Source organism: Myripristis murdjan, chromosome 17, assembly GCF_902150065.1.
Source record: "Myripristis murdjan chromosome 17, fMyrMur1.1, whole genome shotgun sequence".
NCBI classification, from domain to species: Eukaryota; Metazoa; Chordata; class Actinopteri; order Holocentriformes; family Holocentridae; genus Myripristis; species Myripristis murdjan.
This window is the reverse complement of record NC_043996.1, coordinates 23,385,568-23,408,163: the sequence shown is the minus strand read 5'-3', so window position 1 is coordinate 23,408,163 and position 22,596 is coordinate 23,385,568. Positions and strand designations below refer to the sequence as shown.

The 22,596-nt window shown below is 43.0% G+C and overlaps 1 protein-coding gene across 1 annotated transcript; it reads right to left on the bottom strand.

Annotated features, from left to right (window-relative positions):
• Nucleotides 1–1,983: 1,983 nt before the first annotated feature.
• On the bottom strand, nucleotides 1,984–6,769 carry LOC115375239 (uncharacterized protein CXorf38-like). Its single transcript, XM_030074638.1, has 6 exons — nucleotides 6,492–6,769; nucleotides 5,958–6,092; nucleotides 4,613–4,732; nucleotides 3,894–4,040; nucleotides 3,505–3,717; nucleotides 1,984–3,171 (listed from the first exon to the last, which is right to left on the bottom strand). The coding sequence occupies exons 1-6, from the start codon at nucleotides 6,696–6,698 to the stop codon at nucleotides 3,058–3,060; spliced, it is 936 nt and encodes a 311-aa protein (XP_029930498.1). The 5' UTR covers nucleotides 6,699–6,769; the 3' UTR covers nucleotides 1,984–3,057.
• Between the last annotated feature and the right edge of the window lie 15,827 nt (nucleotides 6,770–22,596).

Sequence of the window (22,596 nt, the reverse complement as noted above, 5' to 3'; positions counted from 1 at the left end):
ATATTAAAAGGTGTGTGTGAGACTGTTCCTTTTTTATGAATTAGCCAGGACTTGTAAAGCTGGCCTGCTGGCTGGGGAAAAAGCAAAGATTGGCATTCAGCAGGTCAGTTTGGGAGCGGCTGAGAGACAGAGGGCAATACAAGTGTGAGATTGTCTATATTATTTTCTGCCTGATAAACATAGTAACACTGCCTGCTGACAGAAATAAAGCAGTCCTACTGTCGCACATGTGCATACAGTTTCCAGCTGGTGTAATATGTTGGACATATCTAAGCAAGTGTCATTGCAGCAGAGTATATCAGTCTTTTTAAAGAGATAATTATTTACCTAAAACTTGATGCATTTATCTGTTGCATATGAGATGTTGTGGCCAATGTGGAGAATCTAAAATCTTCATTTGGAGAGAATGAATCTACTCAATATGTTTCATGATATCTTGGGCACAAGTTGACATTTTGGTGTGAAGGTGGCTCGAGGGGACTGGCCATGAGGTCATCTAATATCAACAGGGTGCATGTGCTGGGTGTCATGAATCTGCTCACAGATTTTCATGAATATATTGCCAATAGATTTTGAAATATCAAATTTGGTAAAAGTTATGAGTTCATTCCCCTGGGGAGCATGAGTGGTCCTGCCACACTTTTTGCACCTACTCAAAAGAGAACACAGGCAGAGAAGGCGTGCACAAAACCAATGCAAATAATCATGTCAGGTTTATGTTTATCAGTTGCATGTACTTGTCTAGACGGAACAGTGAGTAGCCAAAAAAAGTACATGCAACATGGAATTGATGTATGTGCAAAAGTAAGTGAACCCGTAGCTGCATTGTGAAGTCAAGCAGGTAATAGATTCAGGTGAAACACATTTGGGTTCTTAATTATTCAGTTAAGTAGACAAATCAAATGAGACATCCTTAGGAATGGGGTTGGGCAGCACTGACTAAGTCAAGGTGCACCCACACAGATCAACAACATCGAGAGGAAAGGAGACATCTGAGGACACCAGGAAGAAGGTAGTGACAGCCCAACAGCCTGGGGAGAGTTATGAGACCATCTCCAAAAGCTTCCAGTGCCATTCATCCACTGTAATCATTTACAAATGGAAAACATTCAACACGACTACAACTCTGCCTAGAAGTGGATGCCCATCAAAACTGTCAGCCACAAGGACCAGAAAAATAATAAATCCGGTATAGGCCAACCCACTCATCAGACTCGCTCGAGAAAGAACAAAGCTGCAAACAACAAAGCTGAGTTTGGTCACAATCAAAACCACAGTGTTTGGAGAGAAGCCAATACTGCATACCTCCTCCCAACAGTGAAGCGTGGTGGTGGAAATGCGAGCTGAAGCTGGTCCGGAAATGGGTTACCCAACAAAATGACAACCCAAAGCATTCCCGCAAAACTACCAAGGAATGGCTTAAAAGAAAGAGGATTCGTACTCTGGATTGGCTTAGTCAAAGGTTGGGCCTCAATCCAATAGAAATGTTGTGGCTAGACCTGAAGTGGGCAGTATTTATCCACATACACCACTTTTCTTGAATAAATGGGGAAAAAAATTCTGTGTCCATTATTTGATAAGTCTGCTTTACAAATTGGGGTTTGGATGTACATTTAATAAAACTATACTTTTTTTTTTTTTTCACAATGACCGTGTCTGGAGGGTTCACAAACTTTAAAGCAGCACTGTGTGTTATGTTACCAAAAGCCAAGTATGTGGTAATCCTTGGCTATCTTTCACCGCCTGGCCAGGTCTTGGCCGACTGATACACTCAGGTCATTAGACTCCTCATCTGTGCCCATTGTATCCAGTGTCAAAAAAAGTACATCCATACATTCTGTCCACAGTCACTTCACTTCAAATTCTGCAATATTTGACTGTGTGTCACATTGTATGAGAGGGTGCAAGAGATGCAGTACAAACAGTTGCAGTAAATGGTGGCTGGACCCTTTATTATTCAAGAAAGGCAAACAGTGATTCAAATTTCACATTTCAAATTTTATTAAAGTTTCAGCGAACTTAGAATCTTTAATCAGTTACAAAATTCACAAGGCTTTACAGGCCCCCAGTTCATAGGAAACAAATACACATGTTAAAAAAACTCCTGAGAACCTCTAAGGCCAGAAGGAGAGGGGGAAAATGGGAGAAACCTTTAGAAGAACCACAGAGAGACAAGCTCCTTCTGGGCCAGCCAGCCCTCCATACTCCACTCAGCATAACCAAAATCATCTGAAGCATTAAAGACCCTATGAAATAGACTCTCACTTTCTTGATTTGATGTATTTCTTGTTGAAACACGATGTTTGGACGGGACATAGGGCAGGGAAGGATCATTCACAAGTGCAAAACAAAGGGATTTCAGTTTGGGAGAGAAACAGTTTTATTTGAAGGGATCGGTGGATGAGAGAGGATGTTTAAAGATTTGTCAAGGTTTTATTGTTTGAAATTTTTAACAGCAGCCCACAGTTATTTAACCCTGCCCTCCTGTCAACCTGCAGATAGACCTGATTTGTTTCAAAGTGCGTCCCAAGAATACAGGGAGGGGTCAGTGATCAGAATAATCACTGTAAACATTTGCAGGGAGTAAAATAAGAACAATTCAACAACTGGGTTTCAGTTACTTGCTTGTGAATGGCCCAACAATGTTTCACTCAGAAAACAGTCAGCCAATCAGTGGAGAGGTGCTGATTCTCTCTTCTGATTGGCTAAACGAACCGTGCCGCCAGAGCTCCGGGAGAAAAGCAAGAGAGAGGAGCTGTGAAACTATGTTTAGCAGACCAAAGGTACTCAAAACCACAAATACATCTTGCTGGGGATATCAACGGTTAAAATAAAACCCTGTAAAAGTGTACAGCATGGGGCCTTTAAGCAGTGAAAGTACCTAAGCTGCTTCATATATAAATATAGAACAAACAGCCTCCAAAAGGCTTAAAAGGAAAGACAAGTAGAGTTTTGGTCCCGCTCCTTTGTATTTTTTTTCTTTGTGTCTCTCCGTGGTTATTAACGGGTTGACCTATGGCATTCAACGGTTTAGAGAGATGTTCCTCCTTTCTCATCTCATTTCCTCTCCTCCCTCAGTGACCTGATGGTCTGAAGCTCTGCAGAGAAAAGCTGTTCCAGGTTTCTGTTGGCCTGCAGGAAGCTGCTGAGCATCGCCAACTCCTCAGAGTCCTGGGAGAGAGAGAGAGAGAGAGAGAAAGATTTAAACAAATTGGTGAAAATGTGCACTGTAACATGGACATGTAAAATTATCTAACAAAACAGATCACATCAAGAAAACCTGGATTTAGCTATTCATCATTAACATCGACCGAATTAAAGAAACGTGCAGATGTGAAAATGATTCCAACATTTTGTTTTGGTCTGGGTAGGTTGATTAAAGGGCATTTTGCCCAAAACGGTGGCGCATTCCTTTAACAGTCATGCCAGTGAAACTTGTGTTAATTTGATAGAGACAAAGACTTGTCTCATGTGTGCATGTGTGTGTGTGTGTGTTCTTCACACCTGTGTGTCTTCACCATACAGCAGCTCATGCACCGTCTCTCGAAGCGACTGGACTTGCATTTGGCGGATTGAGAAAGCTAGTTCGCTCCGTCGGCTGTCAGCGTCGTCACGTGCGGGTCCTTGAGCGATGGCATAATTCATGTTATCAGCAACAAGGCCATCAGCAGCGTGGCCTTGGAAGACAATAGATATCGACAAATCCAACGCCAGCGTCTGAACACAACACAAACACAACATGCACGGTGATCAACTAAACGCCATCAGCTTCAACCATTTCCTAGACTCAGCATCAAATGTGACTTCAAGCCCAAATTGCTGTAATTACAAGGTGACAGTTGCACACATGCAGATACACACGCATGAACGCACTAACACACGTGCACGCTCACCTCTTGTATTTGTTGCTGGACCTTTTCCATCCATGGTTCGCTGTGGAACTGCCTTATGAGGTTGCTCAGACTGGTGCGGAAGCCATGCAGCCACTCATCATTCACCTTAAATATCGCATGCACCAGCTCATTTCTGTACTGGATCACCTTCAGCCACAAACACACACACACACACGTGCACACACACTATCAATAGGGGAACTTCTTAGTCTTCTTAGAGAAAAAAAACGTGGAACTGATGTACATTACACATTAGCGCTGCACAATGAACAAAATTTCATATCTCAGTATTTATGCCAAATACCTCAGTTGTGATATGACTATGGGTTCACACTTATTTGAAATTTTAAGTGTTGCAACAATGAAAATGAAACATTCCAAAACCAGCATAATAATGCCAAATGGACGTACATCATACAGTTAGTCCACAAAAGATTTTTTGGTCAGAACAGACCAATCACTGTCTTAGGCCAATCCTAAGCCTAAATTTGATATTGTCCATATCATTGCCTTCTGAGATATTAATATCACACCTGTTCATATCTCAATAAGGATATGATAACAGAGAATGTGAGAATATAGACTCATACTGAGGATGGAGGACGGGACCACAGTCTCCTCTAACTGAAGTCATCGCTGGGGACAAAAATGACTTCAATAAACTGTGCAAACATGAGACGAGATGCCATGCTGTGTGTGTGTGTAAGTGTGTGAGTTACCTGTCTGACCACTGTGGTGTCTAACTTGAAGTGATCACAGAAGTTGATCAGGTTGAGCAGAGCAGGGGTGTCGCACTCGTGTGCCCTCCCCACTTTCTTGAGGCCCCGCGGCATATACGCCTAGGGAGAGAAAAACACACTGGGATTTGCTTCAGACTGCTTGAATGTGTTACTTTTATTGAAACAAATCATTTTTATTAAATATTAAAAGGAAAATTTGCCAGTGTGATGAGATAATTCCAGTTTTTTCTAATACGGATTTAATTTGAACATATATGCATCATTGTCAGATGTTGGAATAATTAAAGAATATGACCATGGATAAGACTACAGTTTTATCATGCCAGTGGGATATTATTAGTGCTACTGTTTCTTAAATTTAAGGGCAGTAATGAGCCACTAGACGTGTGTGTTCGTGTGTGTATCAGCAGAGACCCTGCCATCTGACTGGATTTTCTCTATTTCTCTGTTCATGGGTTAGAGATGCAGTGTTGGCCTGTTTCTCTGTTGGACAACTTTTTTTTTTTTCCTAGGACAGCTATGGAATGTTTTACACTTTGGGCGGCCAATCCATCCCATCTCCACCCTCGGAAATGAAAACTCACCACTGGCAGAGGAGGGGCCAACTTTGAATGTTGTAAATGTTTGAATGTTTGTAAACCACACCTGACCAATCCTACTCATTCTGCCTTTAAGACCCACATCTGGTTAAGAGTCCTTTCTGGGAAATTAGTTCTTTGACTGTTCCATTGTTGCCAAAAGGAATTCAATTTGCTGTAACTTATAAAGGCACCATACATACATCAATCATTACTGATTCTCCACAATCAAAATATTTTCTGCTGCAGGCTAGCCGGCTTTACATTACACGTGTATATGTACAGTGCACTACAGACTAATGCCTTTGTTTATTAACAGCATATATTGTTATAATCATAGGCATTATTAGGCTACATACAGGATAATCTCCCCATCAGTGGCTGATGTGGTATTTAGGGCACTGAACTGAGCCCTTTCCCAAGCTCAGCGAACCAGACTATGTCTCACATGGAGGGATTGTCTTCTGTCACTGAGCTTGTACATCCGTTTGTGTTTTACTAAACATGTCAAAATAAGGCTTTCTTTCTATGCTGATATATCATGGTCTTGGATGAGACTCGTATTGCTCTGGTCTTGGGTTAGGGTTAGGGACAAACCCCTGCTTTCACATTACTGATTAAAGTGTGGCCAAAGGTGCAAGATGCTTGAAAATTTCAGCCCACAGAGAGCAGAGCCGACATTGATGATTTCCTGCCCTGTGTGGTTTGCTCTTAAACTGGGGGAGTGTGTGAGCGATGCACATCACCTTGGCCACCTCCCAGTAATCGTGTCTCCAGTGGGAGGGGTTGCAGTTGTCCCAGTTCACTGTGACAGTGGGCTGCCTGTGGTGCTGCATGATCACGTCCATCCACCTCGAGCAGGATTCACATGGCTGAGACAGCTGTGCGCGCACACGCACACACACACACACACACACACACACACACACACACACACACACACACACACACACAGTCTACTTTATACTACTTATAAATAGTTTTACAACCTCATAAAGTGTTAAAATATACTTTACACCACTATAGAAATATCATACATATAATAAAGTTTCCATGGAAAAATCACACTCAAATGAATATTCCGATTAAAAAAAATAAATAAATAAATACAATCCACCCACTACCAGATACAAGTTCAAGTTCAAGTTAAAAGCCAAATGTCACTGTTTAGTCTCAAAACAGTGTCATAGAAACAGACACGGGAAACGCTTACGAGGCCGAGTTCTCTGTTAAAATCACATTTAATACATAATATCTCATGAGCCGCTAGGTAAATTCACCTCGTCTCTTCTCAGCCTGGGAGGAGTGTTACACGCTGTTTGTAGAAAAACGTTTTGCTGGCGCAGATCCCGGTGGAAGGATTTCATCTGGTCATTGGTGTACAATGCGAGGGGTTCCCTCATGATTTGACGGAGACAATAAACTGCTTTCAGCCAGTTTTTATGCTCCGGTGAATTCATGCAGGCCAAAAAATCCCCGCTGGCCATCCCGACTGCACAGCGACCAGCCAGACGGTCCAGGTCCAAGCGAGACTCCCCTAAATGTCCGCTCCGGCTTGAATGGAGCTCCACCCAGGAAGGGACGTAGGCACATCTAAAGACTTCTTCCCTTATAACCCTGTAATGTGCAGCAATGGCCACAACGCGGCGCCATCCTCACTGGAAACGCCGCTACTGCTGCTGCTGCTGTGGAGACAGGAGGAGAGCCTCAGGTGTCAGAATGGCTTGCGTTAATTTATTTTATGCCGTCAACCCTCCTGTTACCTGAAAATTTACTAACATTTTAAAAGCAGTTTGGGTCTTATACGTCAAAGATCTCGTGTTTTTCCGCTCTAACCCAAACCCTAACTCCAACCCTAAGCAGAGAAAAGGTTTTTTTTTGACAATTATAAAGTCCATGTTTCAGTTCCTCAATGTCATCCAAAGCAACTACAGCAAATATTTGTGAATTGTTGATATTTATTTTATGTTTCACACTGCTAAAACAACCTCAAACTGACCCCAAATAAACACTGATGGGTATGAAGGACATTAAAAACATATCGTCATGTTAATTTTAGGTTTACCCACTTGTCCCCGTTAAAAAGTCTCGAAATATGAAGCAAAAAATGGTGTTAATCATGTATTCAGTTTGAATGAAGTCAAACTGACCCCAAAGATCATAAGAGGTTTAAAGGATAACAAAGATGTTGGACTCGCTCACATTTACCAGGAAATGAAATCACATTGAGACTAGTAGGAAAAAAAGAAAATGACAATTAGCAGACATCACCAATGTTAAGATACAATGCACAGACATAAACCTGGTTAAAGGAAACTCATTTCATTTATTTTTATTATTGCTTTATTTAGCAAGACACCAACTGATTAATGGCTCCACCCTGTGCCCAGTTTGGTGCAGGTGGCCTGACTCGGGCTTAGGACAGGGACTGCTGTAGGAAAAGTAGGGATTCCTGGCACGTGAAAAGGTATATGTTAGCACCCGATTCTTTTGTTAAATGCCCAAGTACAGACCAGAGTCAATCTTCAGCTCTCAGATATAATATTTATTTGGTCACATATAAAGCAAGGCAGCGCTGGTCTCAGTGTGACAGAGCTCCCGCAGGATCTCAGTCAGAAAGAGCCCCGATATCAGGAAATGATACACATTTACGTTCTTTGGCTGGGCCTGCCCCGTACATAGGTTGGACTTAAACGCAACTGAGAATAATTGGCCAGTTACCCGGACATGGACAGGCCAACCACTGTCCATGCCTTGTTTCTGGAATGTGTGATGCTGTGTGTGTGAATGTTGACTGGGCATGTATCTAATGCAACAGACCTAACTAACAAGATAGAGAGAGTACATCTGGCTCCTGCTGTGTCTATCCTCTGCTTAGCAGCCAAGCTGTCCTGAACTATGTAATACATTGGATAATGCAAGAGACAATCAAACTATAAGGCCAATTGTAACATATAGAGGAAAACTTTTCACATTGTGGGAGAAGCTACTTTGAAAACTTTGCACTCTAACCCCGATTACATGGAGTGACTGGCCATTTCCTTTTCTTCTCCTCCCACTGCAACCTGCACACCACAGTCCAGTAACCTACTGATCTAATTCTGTTATTTACAGTGTTGTTCTCCGGCAAATCTAGTCTATTATTCATTGGTTAGTTCGTATATGAACTCATATACGGTTTCTTTGAAGCTGCTAATATCCCAGAGTGTTTTATTTTAATGCCAGGCCAATCTAAACACACACACACACACACACACACACACACGCACACACAAAAAAAAGCTTGGTATGTTTTTATGCATGTTTCAATTATCCAAAATAGGGTTCGGATACTTCACACTAGAATAAGCTGAATAAGCAGCTACATTCAGGAGAAATATCTGGTCAGCTTAAGCTACTTAAGTAGTTCAGACTACTTAAAAAAAAATCAAATCAACCATATTACACACAATTCTAACATATTATTGAACAAAATTAGGTTGCGTGCTGGCAAAGAATGCCAAATGGTTGAGTTTATTGCAAAAAGTGCCCCCTTGCCCATTTCAACATTCAACCTGCAGGTTACACATTCAGTAAATAAACAGATAAATGCATTAATAATCTTGGGAAGGTGAAAGAAATAGCGGCTTTGGTTTTGCAAGCAGTAACCACACAGAAAGACCTGCGTTCCAGAAATGAAAAATTCAGGCTCAACCTGTTTGGGGTCTGTGTGGGATTTCACCCCCACCCCGTGTGGTGATGGCAACACTGGAAAAACTGGAAAAAAAGTCATTACACTTCTGCTTGGGTTAAAAAAAACCCCCAAAAAACTCATTGTCTTACTTTTGCTGTCATGATTGCGATGCCTCTGTCCACCTACAAGTAAAGGAGCAGCTGAACACACCAAGTTCAGGCCTGTTCTCTGGTGTAGGTTGAGAGGCATTTTGGGAAATGTAGGAAATCATTAATGGAAGTAGAAGCAGGATGAGGTTGAAAAAAATCAATCACAGTACTTTATCACAAGATATGTCCAGAAATGCCCTGAACATCACAGTTTAAAGTCAAATAATAAAAAGAGTAATAATTACATAATTATAATAATGTGCATGTCTAATACAGATATGCTTTAATCATTGGCACATTTGCATCTGACACCTAAAGTGCCTTGATTTAGATTAAAAGCCTTCTCTATATGTATCAGCAGCAGTGTAGTCGTGTACCTATTACTGTTTCATAGCAACAAACAACACAGTACATCTTGTTCACTGTGTCTGAGAGCGCACAGATAGGAAGAACCTACGGGCCTTTGTTTCCCTGATAACGCCGCCCGGCTAACCTTGAAGATTTAGTTTGTTCTCAATGCTCATAATTCACAGTTTTCCTAAAGCTTCCATAGCACAGTTCACATTGGATGCAGCCTCGTGTGCAGCTCCTGACCAACAGCATTAGCAGTCAGCGCTACAGAACTCTATTCTTGTCTTCATCCGATCTGCAGATTTAATAAACTGTCAAACTGGAGGTTGTCTTTTTTTTTTTTTTTTTTGTATTTGTGTGTGTGTGTGTGTGTGTGTGTGTGTGTGTGTGTGTAATGAGTTCAGGACGACACCACAGAAGACACACTGACACCACAGCTCTCTTCGGGCTGCTCTACTGGCTTGTCTCTCAGGTGCGACTCCAGCTGAGAGAAATTAACCACGACACACGTTAGAAAACGGCTGCAGCCGCCCGGGAGTGATGAAACGACGACTCTGCAGGACAAATTCAATTTCTAGCATAAAGAAAGTGCACGACGTTGCTTTTAATGGAAAAATGCTGAAACGCTTTTCATTTAAAAAAAAAAAAAAGAAAAAAGGAAATTGATTAAAAAAATTAAATTCCACCTCTGATTGATTGATCCAGTAATACCTGCTGCCCTCTTACCTGTACATGACGACCATATACTAATACACTACCCTAGAGACGATAAAGAATAACTAAGTATATTTATTTATTTATTTTTTGTTAAGAAATGATGTCACCTCATTGGTGAATGTTTGGGGGTGGCAGAAAACCAATGGGTATTGCGTCAGAAGATGGGCTGACTGTATTTTTATTTTTGATTGTACCTGTCAGGGCAGCCAGGACTGTAGATACTGTTATTGTTTCCCCTATGTGTGTGTGTGTGTGTGTGTGTGTGTGTGTGTGTGTGTGTGTCTGGCAGCTAGTGAATCTTTAATGTGCCTTGACTTCTTAGTGTGTTTAGCTTCTTCTCTGTTTCACTGTAAGATGTGTCATGTAACATCATCAAGTCTTTCTCTCTGCGCATGAATGTGTAACGAGAGAGAGAGAGAGAGAGAGAGAGAGAGAGAGAGAGAGAGAGAGAGAGAGATCCTGTCAAAAAATCCCTGTGGTATTCCTGTAATTGTTACGGCTATGACTGTATCCCAGCAGTTCTCCTGGTGTTTCCTGTCCCCTCCTCCCCGTGTTTCTTGCTCCCTTGACTTTTTCTCTCTGTCTGTCTGTGTGTGTGTGTGTGTGTGTGTGTGTGTGTGTGTGTGCACGTGATGGGCGTGGCTCTCTAATTACACCCTGATTGCTGCTCAACCTGTGCACCTGCCATCCATCATCTCATCAACCCAGTCCAGTGTATCTACCAGCGGCTCCTCCTGTTTCATCTCCAGCCGCCGTCACGCCTTCAGTCCGGCTGTGTTCCTGAGCTCCTCATGTTGTTCTCTGACTCTTTGCTGATGACCACCTTTGCACATGACCTCCATTCCTCCCTCCCCCCTGATCACCCCTCCACTACCGTTCCTAACCCAGAACTGTGTTGCAATAAACCTTGTTCATGTTACCAACACCACGTCGTGTGTGTCCTGCGTTTGGGTCCCATCTGAGCTTATAATATTAATATTCCTATAACACAACCATGAGGTACATATAGTGTGTCTGTGAGTTTACAACGATGTAACTGAACTCAATAAAGTTTTCTTCCAAACCGTCACTGTAACTGAAATTTATATGAAATTTCACCGTGCTATTTGTATAATACAAAAATCCTATATAGATTTACTAAAATGTGTTTTGCTTTTGTTTTTCATAATGGGAGCAGTGCAGCGAGGTGGCTCGGTGGTTTGCGTTGTCATGGATCCCAACCAAGGTGCAAACTGAGGAACTGGCCCGGATTTGGACCAGTTTTTGGAGTGGAAGCGTTGCATCATTGGTGGTGGGCGTGCACAACAGAACGGAAATACTCTGGTACTGTGGTGACCCCGCCGGCCTCCTGTCATCTGACTCTTGCACCCCTCATACCCGCTGGAATAATTAACCTCCAGAATCTGAGCCTGAAAGGATTCACATTCACAATTATTAGTCTTTTTTTAAATATGTTTTTATTTGCAGACGTGTACGCAAGTGTGAGGGAAAACATGTTTAACCCTCCTATTATGTTTGGGGTCAATTTGACCCCAGCCAATGTTTAACGTCTTTAAATAAATCATTAATAACATCTTTTTTTTTTTTTTTTTGCTTCATATTTAATGAGTGTTCCTAATGTAATGGGTTCCACTGGGTAAACATGAAATTGACATGATGATATGTTTTCAATGTCCTGTACACACTTTGTAATGCATTGGTTATAAATAACAAAAATCTGTACTTAGAAATAATATAAAGCCATTAAAACACCCAAAAATAATATTTCTTTCCAATTTTAGATCAATCAGTGAGATTTTATGGTGATTTGAATATTTTTCCATAGTCGCGTAATACTGGATGTATAAGTGGAGGTGGAGGGGAGTTATGTTTTATTTAAAGGGCTATTTAGGTAGTCAACAAAAAAAACATAAAGTACTTGACACATAAACTTTGATAACAATTTTAGCTATGATAATTTTGTGGAAGTTTAAACTGCAGGGGTCAAACTGACTCCAAACATAAAGGATGTTCAAAAATGTGAACATAACAGGAGGGCTAACCACTATTTTCAACCAGGCTGCAACGGTTTCTATGGTAATCGTCTCCATCTTTCCTTTCCTTGCAGAATAATACACACCTTCCCATTTGAATATTTTCTGGTTCTAACCGAGAACATACTTTTCCATTCGGGAACCAATCTATACTGGCGGAAATGCAAAGAACAGTTGGAAATTTGGTTCATGAGCCAGAACAAAACTGTTTCCTTGTTGGTGGAAAAGGGGTATTAGCTGGTCATAGGTGCGGATGTGACTGATTGCCTGTCTATCTGCGTTAGCTCTGTGATGGACTGGCATCCTATCTAACATGTCGCCCTGCCTGCTGCCCAGCGCTGGGATTGGCTCCAGCCCCCTCCCCGTGACCCTGAATAGCAATAAGCAGGTAAAGGAAAATAAATGAATGAAATGCGAGCCGCGTGTGTGGCCATGCATGCGTTCCAGTTTTTGTGACTGACTTAACCCTTGAGCGGGATAACGAGACTAGAAATGCGGCTCCAGAAATAGGCTGAACTAGTCACAAGACCCAAATTAAAACATATTATACAACCAAGAGCAATTATGAAAATGAAAAGACATTTTTGTTGTATCAAATAATTTCATCTTTACATGAAATTTTAATTAGTCTTTTAGGATGCACACAGAAAAACAAATATCCCTCTATCTTTGTAATTGGATCTCTACGGATTTGATGATAGTTAAAGTAGATTAGACGCCCTGGAGTGTGTGTGTGTGTGTGTGTGTGTGTGTGTGTGTGTGTGTGTGTGTATGTGTGTGGTTGCGTGCATGTGCATATGCGTGAGATTATGTGAGATACTGTGTTTGTGTGTGTGTGTGTGTGTGTGTGTGTAGGTGTGTGTGCACGCATAAATGAGCCTTGTTCGGCAGTCAATTGACAGGGACACAACAATATTTATGTGTGTGTGAGTTGGTGTGCATGTGTGTGTTTTTGTATGCATGCACATATGCACGTGTGCATGAGTGTATATATGCATGCATTTGTGTGTGTGTGAAAGAGTGCAACAGTGTGTGTGTGTGTGTGTGTGTGTGTGTGTGTGTGTGTGTGTGTGTGAATGTGTGTGTGCCCGCACTCCCAGCAGGGTGTTTTTTTTAAGCAGAGGAGATCAAAGAGACATTAGTATTCTGAAATAAATCACATGCCCAGGACTCGCTATGTGGGTCCCCAAACACATACACAGGAGACACACGCACGCACACACACACACACACACACACACACACACACACACACACACACACACACACACACACACAGTCTCTCTCTCTCTCTCTCTTTCTCACTCTATCTCTCTATCTTGCTCTCTCTCTCGCTTGCTCCCGCTCTGTCTCTCATTTGCTTCTCTCTCATTCTCCCCGTCTCCTCCTTTCTCTTTCCCCATACCGTCTCTCTCTCTCTCTCTCTCTCTCTCTCTCTCTCTCTCTCTCTCTCTCTCTCTCTCTTCAAAAGACACCACCACCCGCTCTGAACCACCCCCACCCCCTCCACCCTCCATCTCCCCACCGGCCCCTAGCGGCCTTCACAGCTATCTGCTTACTGGCTCTGAATCCTTTGTTACCTCCTTTCAGTTTCTCACGTTCCCAACTTGAGCCCCGTCTCCTCCCCTCCGTCTGCAAATAAGCAGGAAAATGCTTTGTCAGAGAAAACTGTTGTTCATCGCAGAAAAAGTCAGAAACGCAAAGTAGGGGCTTTTGACAAGTATATCCTTGGGGAGAGACCTCTCATTCTCTCTCTCTCTCTCTCTTTCTCTCTCTCTCTCGCTCCCCATTTCCCTTTTTCCACCCCTCCACCTCTCCATCACTCTCTCCACCTCTCTCCAGCTCTCTTCAACACTGATGCTGGGCAACGGTGAGTTTCTGGTGAATAATATTTTAGAAAAGTGTGCTGCACTTCTGAGACTTCTCACAATGTTACCACTAACCTGCAGATTATGTGAATGTAGCGAGTAATGGGAGCTGTCCTGTTGGGCAGCCGGCATCAGCTGGGTTTTACTTTGTCGCCGGTGGGAGAAAGAGGGAAATGGAGGGAAAGTAGAGGAGAAGGTGGAGGGGAAAAAGGAGAGAAATGATTGGCATGGTAACTGGGAGAGGAAGCAACTCGTTTTTTAGCCACAGAATTAGAATAAGTTGAACATAAATGCCCCCTGTAGCTCTCTGGCAGTTACAATATCCGTGAGATTGAGTTTTTTTTTTTTTTTTTTTTTTTTTTTGCTTTGTTGGCTGTGCATGTGTGTGTGTATTTACATGTGTGTGTGTGCATGTGGGCATGTGAGTGGGATGGATAAGTTTAGGCGAATGAGTGCATGCATGTACTTATAGCCTATGTGTGTGTATATGTGTGTGCATGTGTCTGTGCGTGTCTACTTGTGTGTGTGTGTGTGTGTGTGTGTGTGTCATTTTGATAGCCACCCACATGAATATGCAGATCAGTTTTAGAGAGCGTATGTGCTCAGCATTAAAGCCCACTCTCCACTGCTGACCCAATTTCACACTGCAGTGTGTGTGCGTATGTGTGTGTTCTTGCATGCACACGTGCACTTGCTTATCAATGCATTTCACCATGCTTGAAAGCAGCGAGTGATGAAGATGCCGCTACAGAGGCGTGTGAGTGGGCGTGTGTGTGTGTGTGTATGTGTGTGTGTGTGTGTGTGTGTGTGTGTGTGAGTGAGTGACTGGGCCTTTGCCTGTTTGTGCTTTTTAAGAAATAAAATAAGACACACAATGAGTCTCCTTTACCACGGATACACTCACTGCTTCACAGATACATAATTCATAATAATAAACATTGACCAAGCCACATTCCTGCTGTAGTCCCTCTCGCCGCAACCTGGACATCGTTGCTGCCCAGTTTGTGAATCGCTCTCCTTAATTCTCACGGCTATCAGTGTTTGCTGGTTATGGTGACTTGTGGCACTTGCAGAGTCCAAATGTATGTTGTTGTTTTTGGCATAATAATGGAAAGTGAAGATTTTAATAAATGCTTTGGGAGCCATGGCTAAAATAATCATACCATATATTTTGGGACCTATATCTAATAATTTATCACCAAACAGTCATCAATCACTGCTCCATTTGTCCCTAGAAATGTTTTAAACAAGGACAGTCATTTGCATGTCCTATCACCTCAGGACCTTGTCAGAAACCTTCCTTACTAGGAGCTTATTTTGTCCAAAAGGTGACATGAAAGTCACAAAGAAGCACCACGCGGTGCTGCACCACCAGCCTCCATGGTGATAAAGCCTCTACACATGTATACCACATTAACCTGTTACCTACCTTGCAGCTACTGTAGGGAGCCAAATGTTAGTGGTGCAGGTCTTAAAGCCATTCTAGAAATGAAGCCTGTTCACTTTGGTCTAAAGAGGCGTGGCAACCGAAGCCACGCCCCTTTCCTCCAGACCGAGCGCTACTCCATTTGAATGGAAGTCAATGGACGGGAACAAACTAATTTTGTGCATTAAACTATCTGACTTTCTAATCATCATTAAGACATTTGTGATTACACAATTCATTTTTGGGAAAGCTACAGTGAATGTGTACTGGTAAAAAAAAAAAAGGAAAGAAAAAATAACTTTTTTGAGGTGACAGCACTGTTTTTTTTGTTTTTACCGTGACAAGGTTGCCATGTGCTGATGACAACTGTTGAAATGAGGAATCCCACTGGTGTCAAAAATTTGCTGTGATTAGCTGAAAACAATTTACATCATCTAGACTTCCCCCCTTTGCTTGAGAACCAAAGTGAACAGTCTTCCAATATGTGGGTTTCCAGAAACAGCTGACTGGAGTGAAATGAATGAATGTGTTTGTTTCCACATAAATGCACTGACAGTTATTTTTCTAAATTTGCATCTAGGGAAAAAAAAAAAACTTCCACTAAAGGAGGAGGTTTTGGAGAAATTTCAGTCTTCTACTTCTTCGTTGATAGTGCAATTTCCTGTTCCACCTAAGGAACCACTGTATACATCCTTTACAAATGACCAAATGAAGTTACCTTAAAAGTATGTCCTACTTGAATGAGTCAGTCCTACAACCTAAAAAATTGTACCTCCTCTACTTTCTACCTTGATGTGCCATATAACTAAGAGGGTTCATTGTATCTGAGATGCAGCCGAACCTTCAAAGGTTTGGTGGCAAATGATATCAGATGTAGGACACTGCCATTTTGGGGGTGAAGTGGATTACAGCAGACATTATATCAATAGTCTAGGCTGACTTCCTCGTGTTGACTCAGCAGTGCCAATCAGCAGAGCTCTGGGAAACAAACAGAGGGTGCAGTAGCATGAAGCCACCAGTAGATGGAGACGGCGAGAGGCGGGAGGCCCAGTGGCAGAGCTGAGGTAATGGCTCTCTGGTCTATTGTTAACCGTGTGCATCCTCCTCACCCTCCACCCTCTCTTGCCTTCCAGTCTAAACTCCCCCTCACGGACTTCAAAGGAAAGGAAGGAACTACAAAATAAGGTGAATAAATTTGCCCCTCCATCCCATTCCCACACGTTAGCACCCGGCACGCGGCGGATATGCCTTTTAATTGCTTGTGCTAAATACATAACCTATTTTCCTGTCCTCAACAAAAGCCTAAATGATGATCTGTGTGGAATCTATGCAAATGCTAGAAGGCCTCGCGAAACAGTCGAAATTAGCCTAAAACCAAAGCACTTTGAAAACAGTTGCATCAATGTAGGACACTGTGAGACGCGCCCGAGCCTGCGTGGAGCCTAATAAGACGCGGCCAGCCAAAGCTGAAAACTCTGACAGACATTCCTCGGCATCTTTAACCCTCAGCCCAGAAGCCTCGGCGCAGACTAAACTCTGTGAAGTAGATCAATGGGAGGATTATCGCAGGGCCAAGATGCCAGTTATAGAGCAGCTCTGTGCTGCCTCAGTGAGGGGAGAAGATTGAGAGGCTTTCCTTTGATCTTGTGCTGGCGCATCTGAGAGGGGCCGCTGCTGATGATAATGATGCTGAGGCCCAGTGCAGAGCCGGGCTGGGCTCGGCCTGCTCTCACTGCCATTCCTATACAGGCGATATAAAAGACGAGCCTATGGAGGGCCGGACGGGACAAACGGATTTACTCTGAAGGATTGTAGGATTGTGGATTCGTGTGAATTTGATCCCGGCTAATGTTTTTTTTTTCTTTTTTTCTTTTTTTTTTGGTCCTAAAAAGGAATGTTATTGATGCAACAGTGGTGTGCATGTGTGCGTATATCTGTGTGTAAGTGTGTGTGTGTGTGTGTGTGCTCCAGTCGCTCCCTCTGTCACATTAGATCCAGCCGAACACCTCTGTCCTCGTTCAAGGACACCCCTCCCTCCTCCACGTCTCCGTCCCTCAGCTTCCCTCGCTCCGTCTCACACACATATACACGCACAATGTACACACACACACACACACACACACATGCTTGTGTATGCACACACACACATACACACACACACACTTTCACGGACACACTTTCTCTCACTCTCTGTGACAGGCCACAGTGCTGGAGATGGTTGCTGACATTCTGGACAGTAAAAGGCTTAAGGTGGAGTGTGTGTGTGTGTGTGTGTGTGTGTGTGTGTGTGTGTGTCTGAGGCGGAGAGAAGGAACTCAAAATTCTCCCCTCCGTGTATCTCTGCATCTTATCCGAGTGAGTGCTGTTGCATGGCTCCTGACTCGTGACTGCTGCTGACATTTTATTAACTCCCTTTTTCTATTTCGCCATTAGCCAAGACTTGATAATTATGATAATAGGATATGAGGTCAATAATCTCTTGATTAGTGCTAAGTGGGAATTAGCTTATAGGCTTTTGTTCATTTCAGAAACAGCTCTAGTTAACCAGATTAGCGCAGTGTGGATTAGGACGGGATGAGGACGGAGCGGCAGGGGGTGAGAGAGGGAAAAGTCCTGCAGACGCATCGGCCTCAGGTCACCGTGACCGCGCCGCCCGATTGGCCATGACACCGGTCAGGTCAGACGCAGCAAGGCAGATGTGTGGTTCCTGCAGTTTCCAGGATGCTTACACCTACACCGTCTTTTTTTTGTGTGTGTGTTTCTGAGGTGAGGTGAAAGCAGATATCCGCTCTACAGTCCCACAGCCAATCACTTGACCAATCACTTCCAAATTGGGCAATCTGGAAGCTGATTCTTTTTGGATTAGGAACGTAACATTAATTTTCAACGTAAAACACCAAAAGCTAGCCACTTTAGCTATGATTTTACAATATTTTTTTCTTCCCTTAAGTCCCTTCAAAGCTACACACACACACACAAAAAACGTTTCTTTCCATGTTGTGCAACAATGGTTCATCCATGTTCTGTATCTGCTGCTTCACTGAAGCAACACCACACATACACTGAATGAAATATTCAGATCCACTGCTTTATGGCACCATTACATTATGCACAATTACCATCACATCAAATAGAGGATATCTAGATATCTGTTTGTGCATCATTTATTCAAATTTTCCTGCAATTCAGCAGTGCTTGTTTGGCATCTTTGGAAACGCTGGGATCTCCGCTAGAATTTGAAATGAAGCTCTGCTGGCAGTGAACCCACCGAATGGGACCGACATGCTTGAAGAGTTAAATCTCAGTTGTGATGTTACCAGCGAAGTGACCAGACAAACACAACAAGCTCAGTAACGATAGCACTTAAAGACAAGGTCAAAGGTTTCGGGACAGCCCATTGGCCACTGAGCGGGGTTAAAAGAGAGCTATTGGCTGCTGGGCGAGGTAGATCAGGAGCACAGAGCCAGCCTGTTGGACACAGCGAAGCCGGGGTGAAACACGTCTCTTACAAGGAGAAATCGTGGTGATGGAGGCTTCAGTTTTCACTTTGCTTCTCTCTTTGTGTCAGACCCAGTAACAGCGTAGCAGCGGAGCCTATCTAATGCCTCTTTCACACGCAGCTCTCTTCTCTCCTCCACCTTTCTGTTATTCCTTTAGTCTGCTCTCTCTCTCCCTCTCTCTCATCCATTTCTGTTCAGCTGACCTCCCATCCACTTCATTTGATGGGCCCCTGCTAAGAGGACTTCATCCCTCTCCCTTTCGCTCGTCTTCCTCTCTCTCTCTCTCTCTCTCTCTCTCTCTCCCTCGCTCTCTCGTCCTCCTCCTCATCTCTACCCCCCGTCTATTCTGTGGCCCAGCGTGGGTGGCTGAGTTTAATGAATTCTCTTTTCTCTCTGCAGCCAGGCGCTGATTTCTGATTGTGAAGAGGTGTGCATGTGCGTGCGTGCATGTGTGTGTATGTGTAGGTGTCTGTGGACTCACAACACACACACACACACACACACACAGACACACACACTCATACTAACATGTCGGTGTCTTTCAGTGCAAGCCAAAGTTAAGCCCGGCAGCTTCATTGTAGCACCAGATAAATTATCCACTGTGAGACGACTGTGACAATCGACTAAGTCTTGGTAAATCTCAGCCTACAAGCTGATCAGGGGTCAGCGCTGCACTTCCCATTCTTAAAGGAGCAAGCTGCTGCACGTCAGCTTTAAAATAGGTTTGCTGCGGGACACGTCTGCTTGTTGTTGCGAACATTACCTGCTGTCTCCTGCAGGCAGAAACATGAGTCAAGAGTCAGCTGTGTCCCTGCACTGTGAGGCCATACCAGTGCAATGGGAAAAAAAAAAACAAAAAACAATAAGCAACTGGAAAAAGTGCCTGCGACAGGAGACCGGATGATTTTCTGCTGAACAATTCTTATTTTCTCATTCAGAACTCACAGTGGTATTTCAATGCAAAGCTTGTTTTGCAGACAGTATTTCATAAGATCCTATGTAACGGGCATTTTCCATTACATCCTATCAGCTCTGGTCTCTGGCCTTTTTTTTTTTTTTTTGGGTTTCCGTTGGGCAAAAGTTCGGGATGGCATCCGGTGCCAGTTGCTATTTTTTGACCCGCTTTAGTCGAGGTTCCTGGCGAGCTGAGCCGAAATTAAAAGGTGACGTTAAAACACTGCAGAGCGCTGACCGGTCAGAGAGAAATGAAAATGAGCTGTTTGCAACGCGGAAACACCAAAGCAAGACTTGTGCAAGTTGTGCTGTAGTTGATAATCTAACCATGTAAAAAAAAAAAAAAAAAAAAAAAAAAAAAATTCAACTTGCTCCTCTTGTATTTGCTACCAAAAGTAGTGCAATTTCAATTCAATTCAAATCCTTTATTTAACCAGATAAGCATCATTGAGATTTAAAACCTCTTTTACAAGAGCGATCTGGCCAAGCAAGGCAGCAGAGACAAAGTTACAACATTAAAAAAAAAACATTCCAACAGGCAAAAAAAAAAAAAAAAAAAAAAAAAAAAACACAACTTAACATTCACAACAAAGTTCAAATTCTATGCAAATTTCAGACACAGTTGCATTTACCAAGAGAACTGGTTTCATAGCTTTTTAAAGTATTTTTTAAATTCTCCTAGCGTGACTAGTCCTGGTAGTTTGACGTCCTTTTGTCACGGCCGAAACCTCCATTTCAGCATTGGGGGAACAGATATGCCTGAACATTGAATTGCTAATATATTCCAGCAATATTTTTTGGGGGGACATTTTTGGAGTGCCTGAACATTAGGGTGGGGGGGGGGGTCTTGTACCTCTCAATGTGTATGGGCGTTACGGCCTTGCCTTTTGTAGCTCGTTCCATGCAGAAGGACCAGCATAACTAAAAGTGCAGATATGACACTAAGAAATGGAAAAGGGCCATAGGTGTGCACATTGATAATCAGTGACGCTCTGTAGCACAGTGTGGTTGTTGTTGTTTGTGTTGTTGTTCTTGTGCTGCCTGGATCCTCATCAGCAGCTGAAAGGTGACAGATGAGAGCTTATACCTTCATGGTTGCCAGTTCAAATCCTTGTCCTGGCTGGACAAATGTTAGCAAGGGGAAATTCCCTAAAGGCAGGATGAGTGGGATTTGTTGAGGTTTGCAAACACAACATTCAAAGCTGGCTCCTCCTCCCTGGCTGTGCGAACAGCCGGCAGCGAGGAACGAAATGCCCGCCCCAAAATGAAAAAAACAAAAAACAAAAAAAACATGTTGGCCCACAAGCGCCGACCTGCCCAACGGAAAACAGGCCAACACCGCATCGCTCTTCATCCTCCTCCTCTCCCTCAGTGCTCACCAGCGGGGGAAAGCCAACCGCGGATTCACTCTCGCTGTTGAACAAGCTTTGTCTGCTTGGCGTCCGCGGTTTCCACGGCTTCCTATTGGGTGCTGTGCTGCTGATGTGGAACCGCATGCTGTGATTGGCTGGGAGCGACACACCCGCCGCCCAAAGGCTGATACCCAGAAGCACCTCAAGCTCAGCAGAGTCTCTACAGACACACACACCAACACACACTTCTAGTGGTTCATAAGTGATGATCCGGAGAGATTATTTTTCATATGATTCTGTATATTCTTCACTCTGCTCGTGAGATAAATTCTTCCCTCTCTCTCAGCCACTGCAGCTGAAATTTTCTTGCGCTCTCCATCACCGTCATTTCCATGTCGAGATGCCCATCATGAATAAGTGTATACAGAATACGCTTTTGGTACGATTCACCCACATTCGCATTAAAAAGGCGCGGCGAGCACCTAATTTCAATCCTTGAATGCGGAATTTTGTGTTAATGCTGCATTTTGAGGGATTATAATAGACTAAAATGGTAATTTTAGCCAATGTACGTGCCGGTCAAGTATTCACAAGACGGAATTACATGTGATTAGAAACGTTCAGCTTTCAAGTCGAGTCATTTAACTTTGATTACTAATAAGACTGCCACAGTGCTCTCTTAGGACCTGGCGTACACATGCGTGGACATCACATTTTGGGTTATTTTACTGTAGTAGTTAATTCTGCTTACCTGGGGCCGCGTATGTGGACCCTTACACGACCTACCACTACTTGTTTTATATTTTGTTACAAGCATATGATGCCTTACTGAAGCTGTGACTGTCCAAAGGGGGGAAAAATGTTGTTACTTCATTTTGTTTTTTTGCACTGTGATATTCAAAACACGTTCAAAAATATGTTTGTATGTGTTATTAATACAAGACAAAGCAGTCAGGACAAAAACTGCAATGTTCAGGGTGGAAATAAAGACTTTTGCATTCTATTACACAAAGGCGACTTTATTGTGTTTTAAGGAAATTGAGAACCAGTGTCCACATATTTGGACATCATTTTTCTCTAAAACTACACCATGTAAAAAGACGATGCTTAGTTTTTATGCGTATCAGGGTCCAATAAGCCAAAATAGAATCAAATGCATATCAAACAAGAGCTCGGGTCTTAAGAGGTTAACTGCATGAATGTGAAGCATGACTTTGCCGGAAAAGTGCATGCGGCACAGTCAACTTTTCCTGGATAAAATAAAGGTGGAAAAAAAAATAAAAGAGAGAGAGAGAGAGAGAAAAAAAAAATCTCAAATTGGGTTGCACTCCCCTTTCCGTGCCAAATTTGCGAGACTTCAAA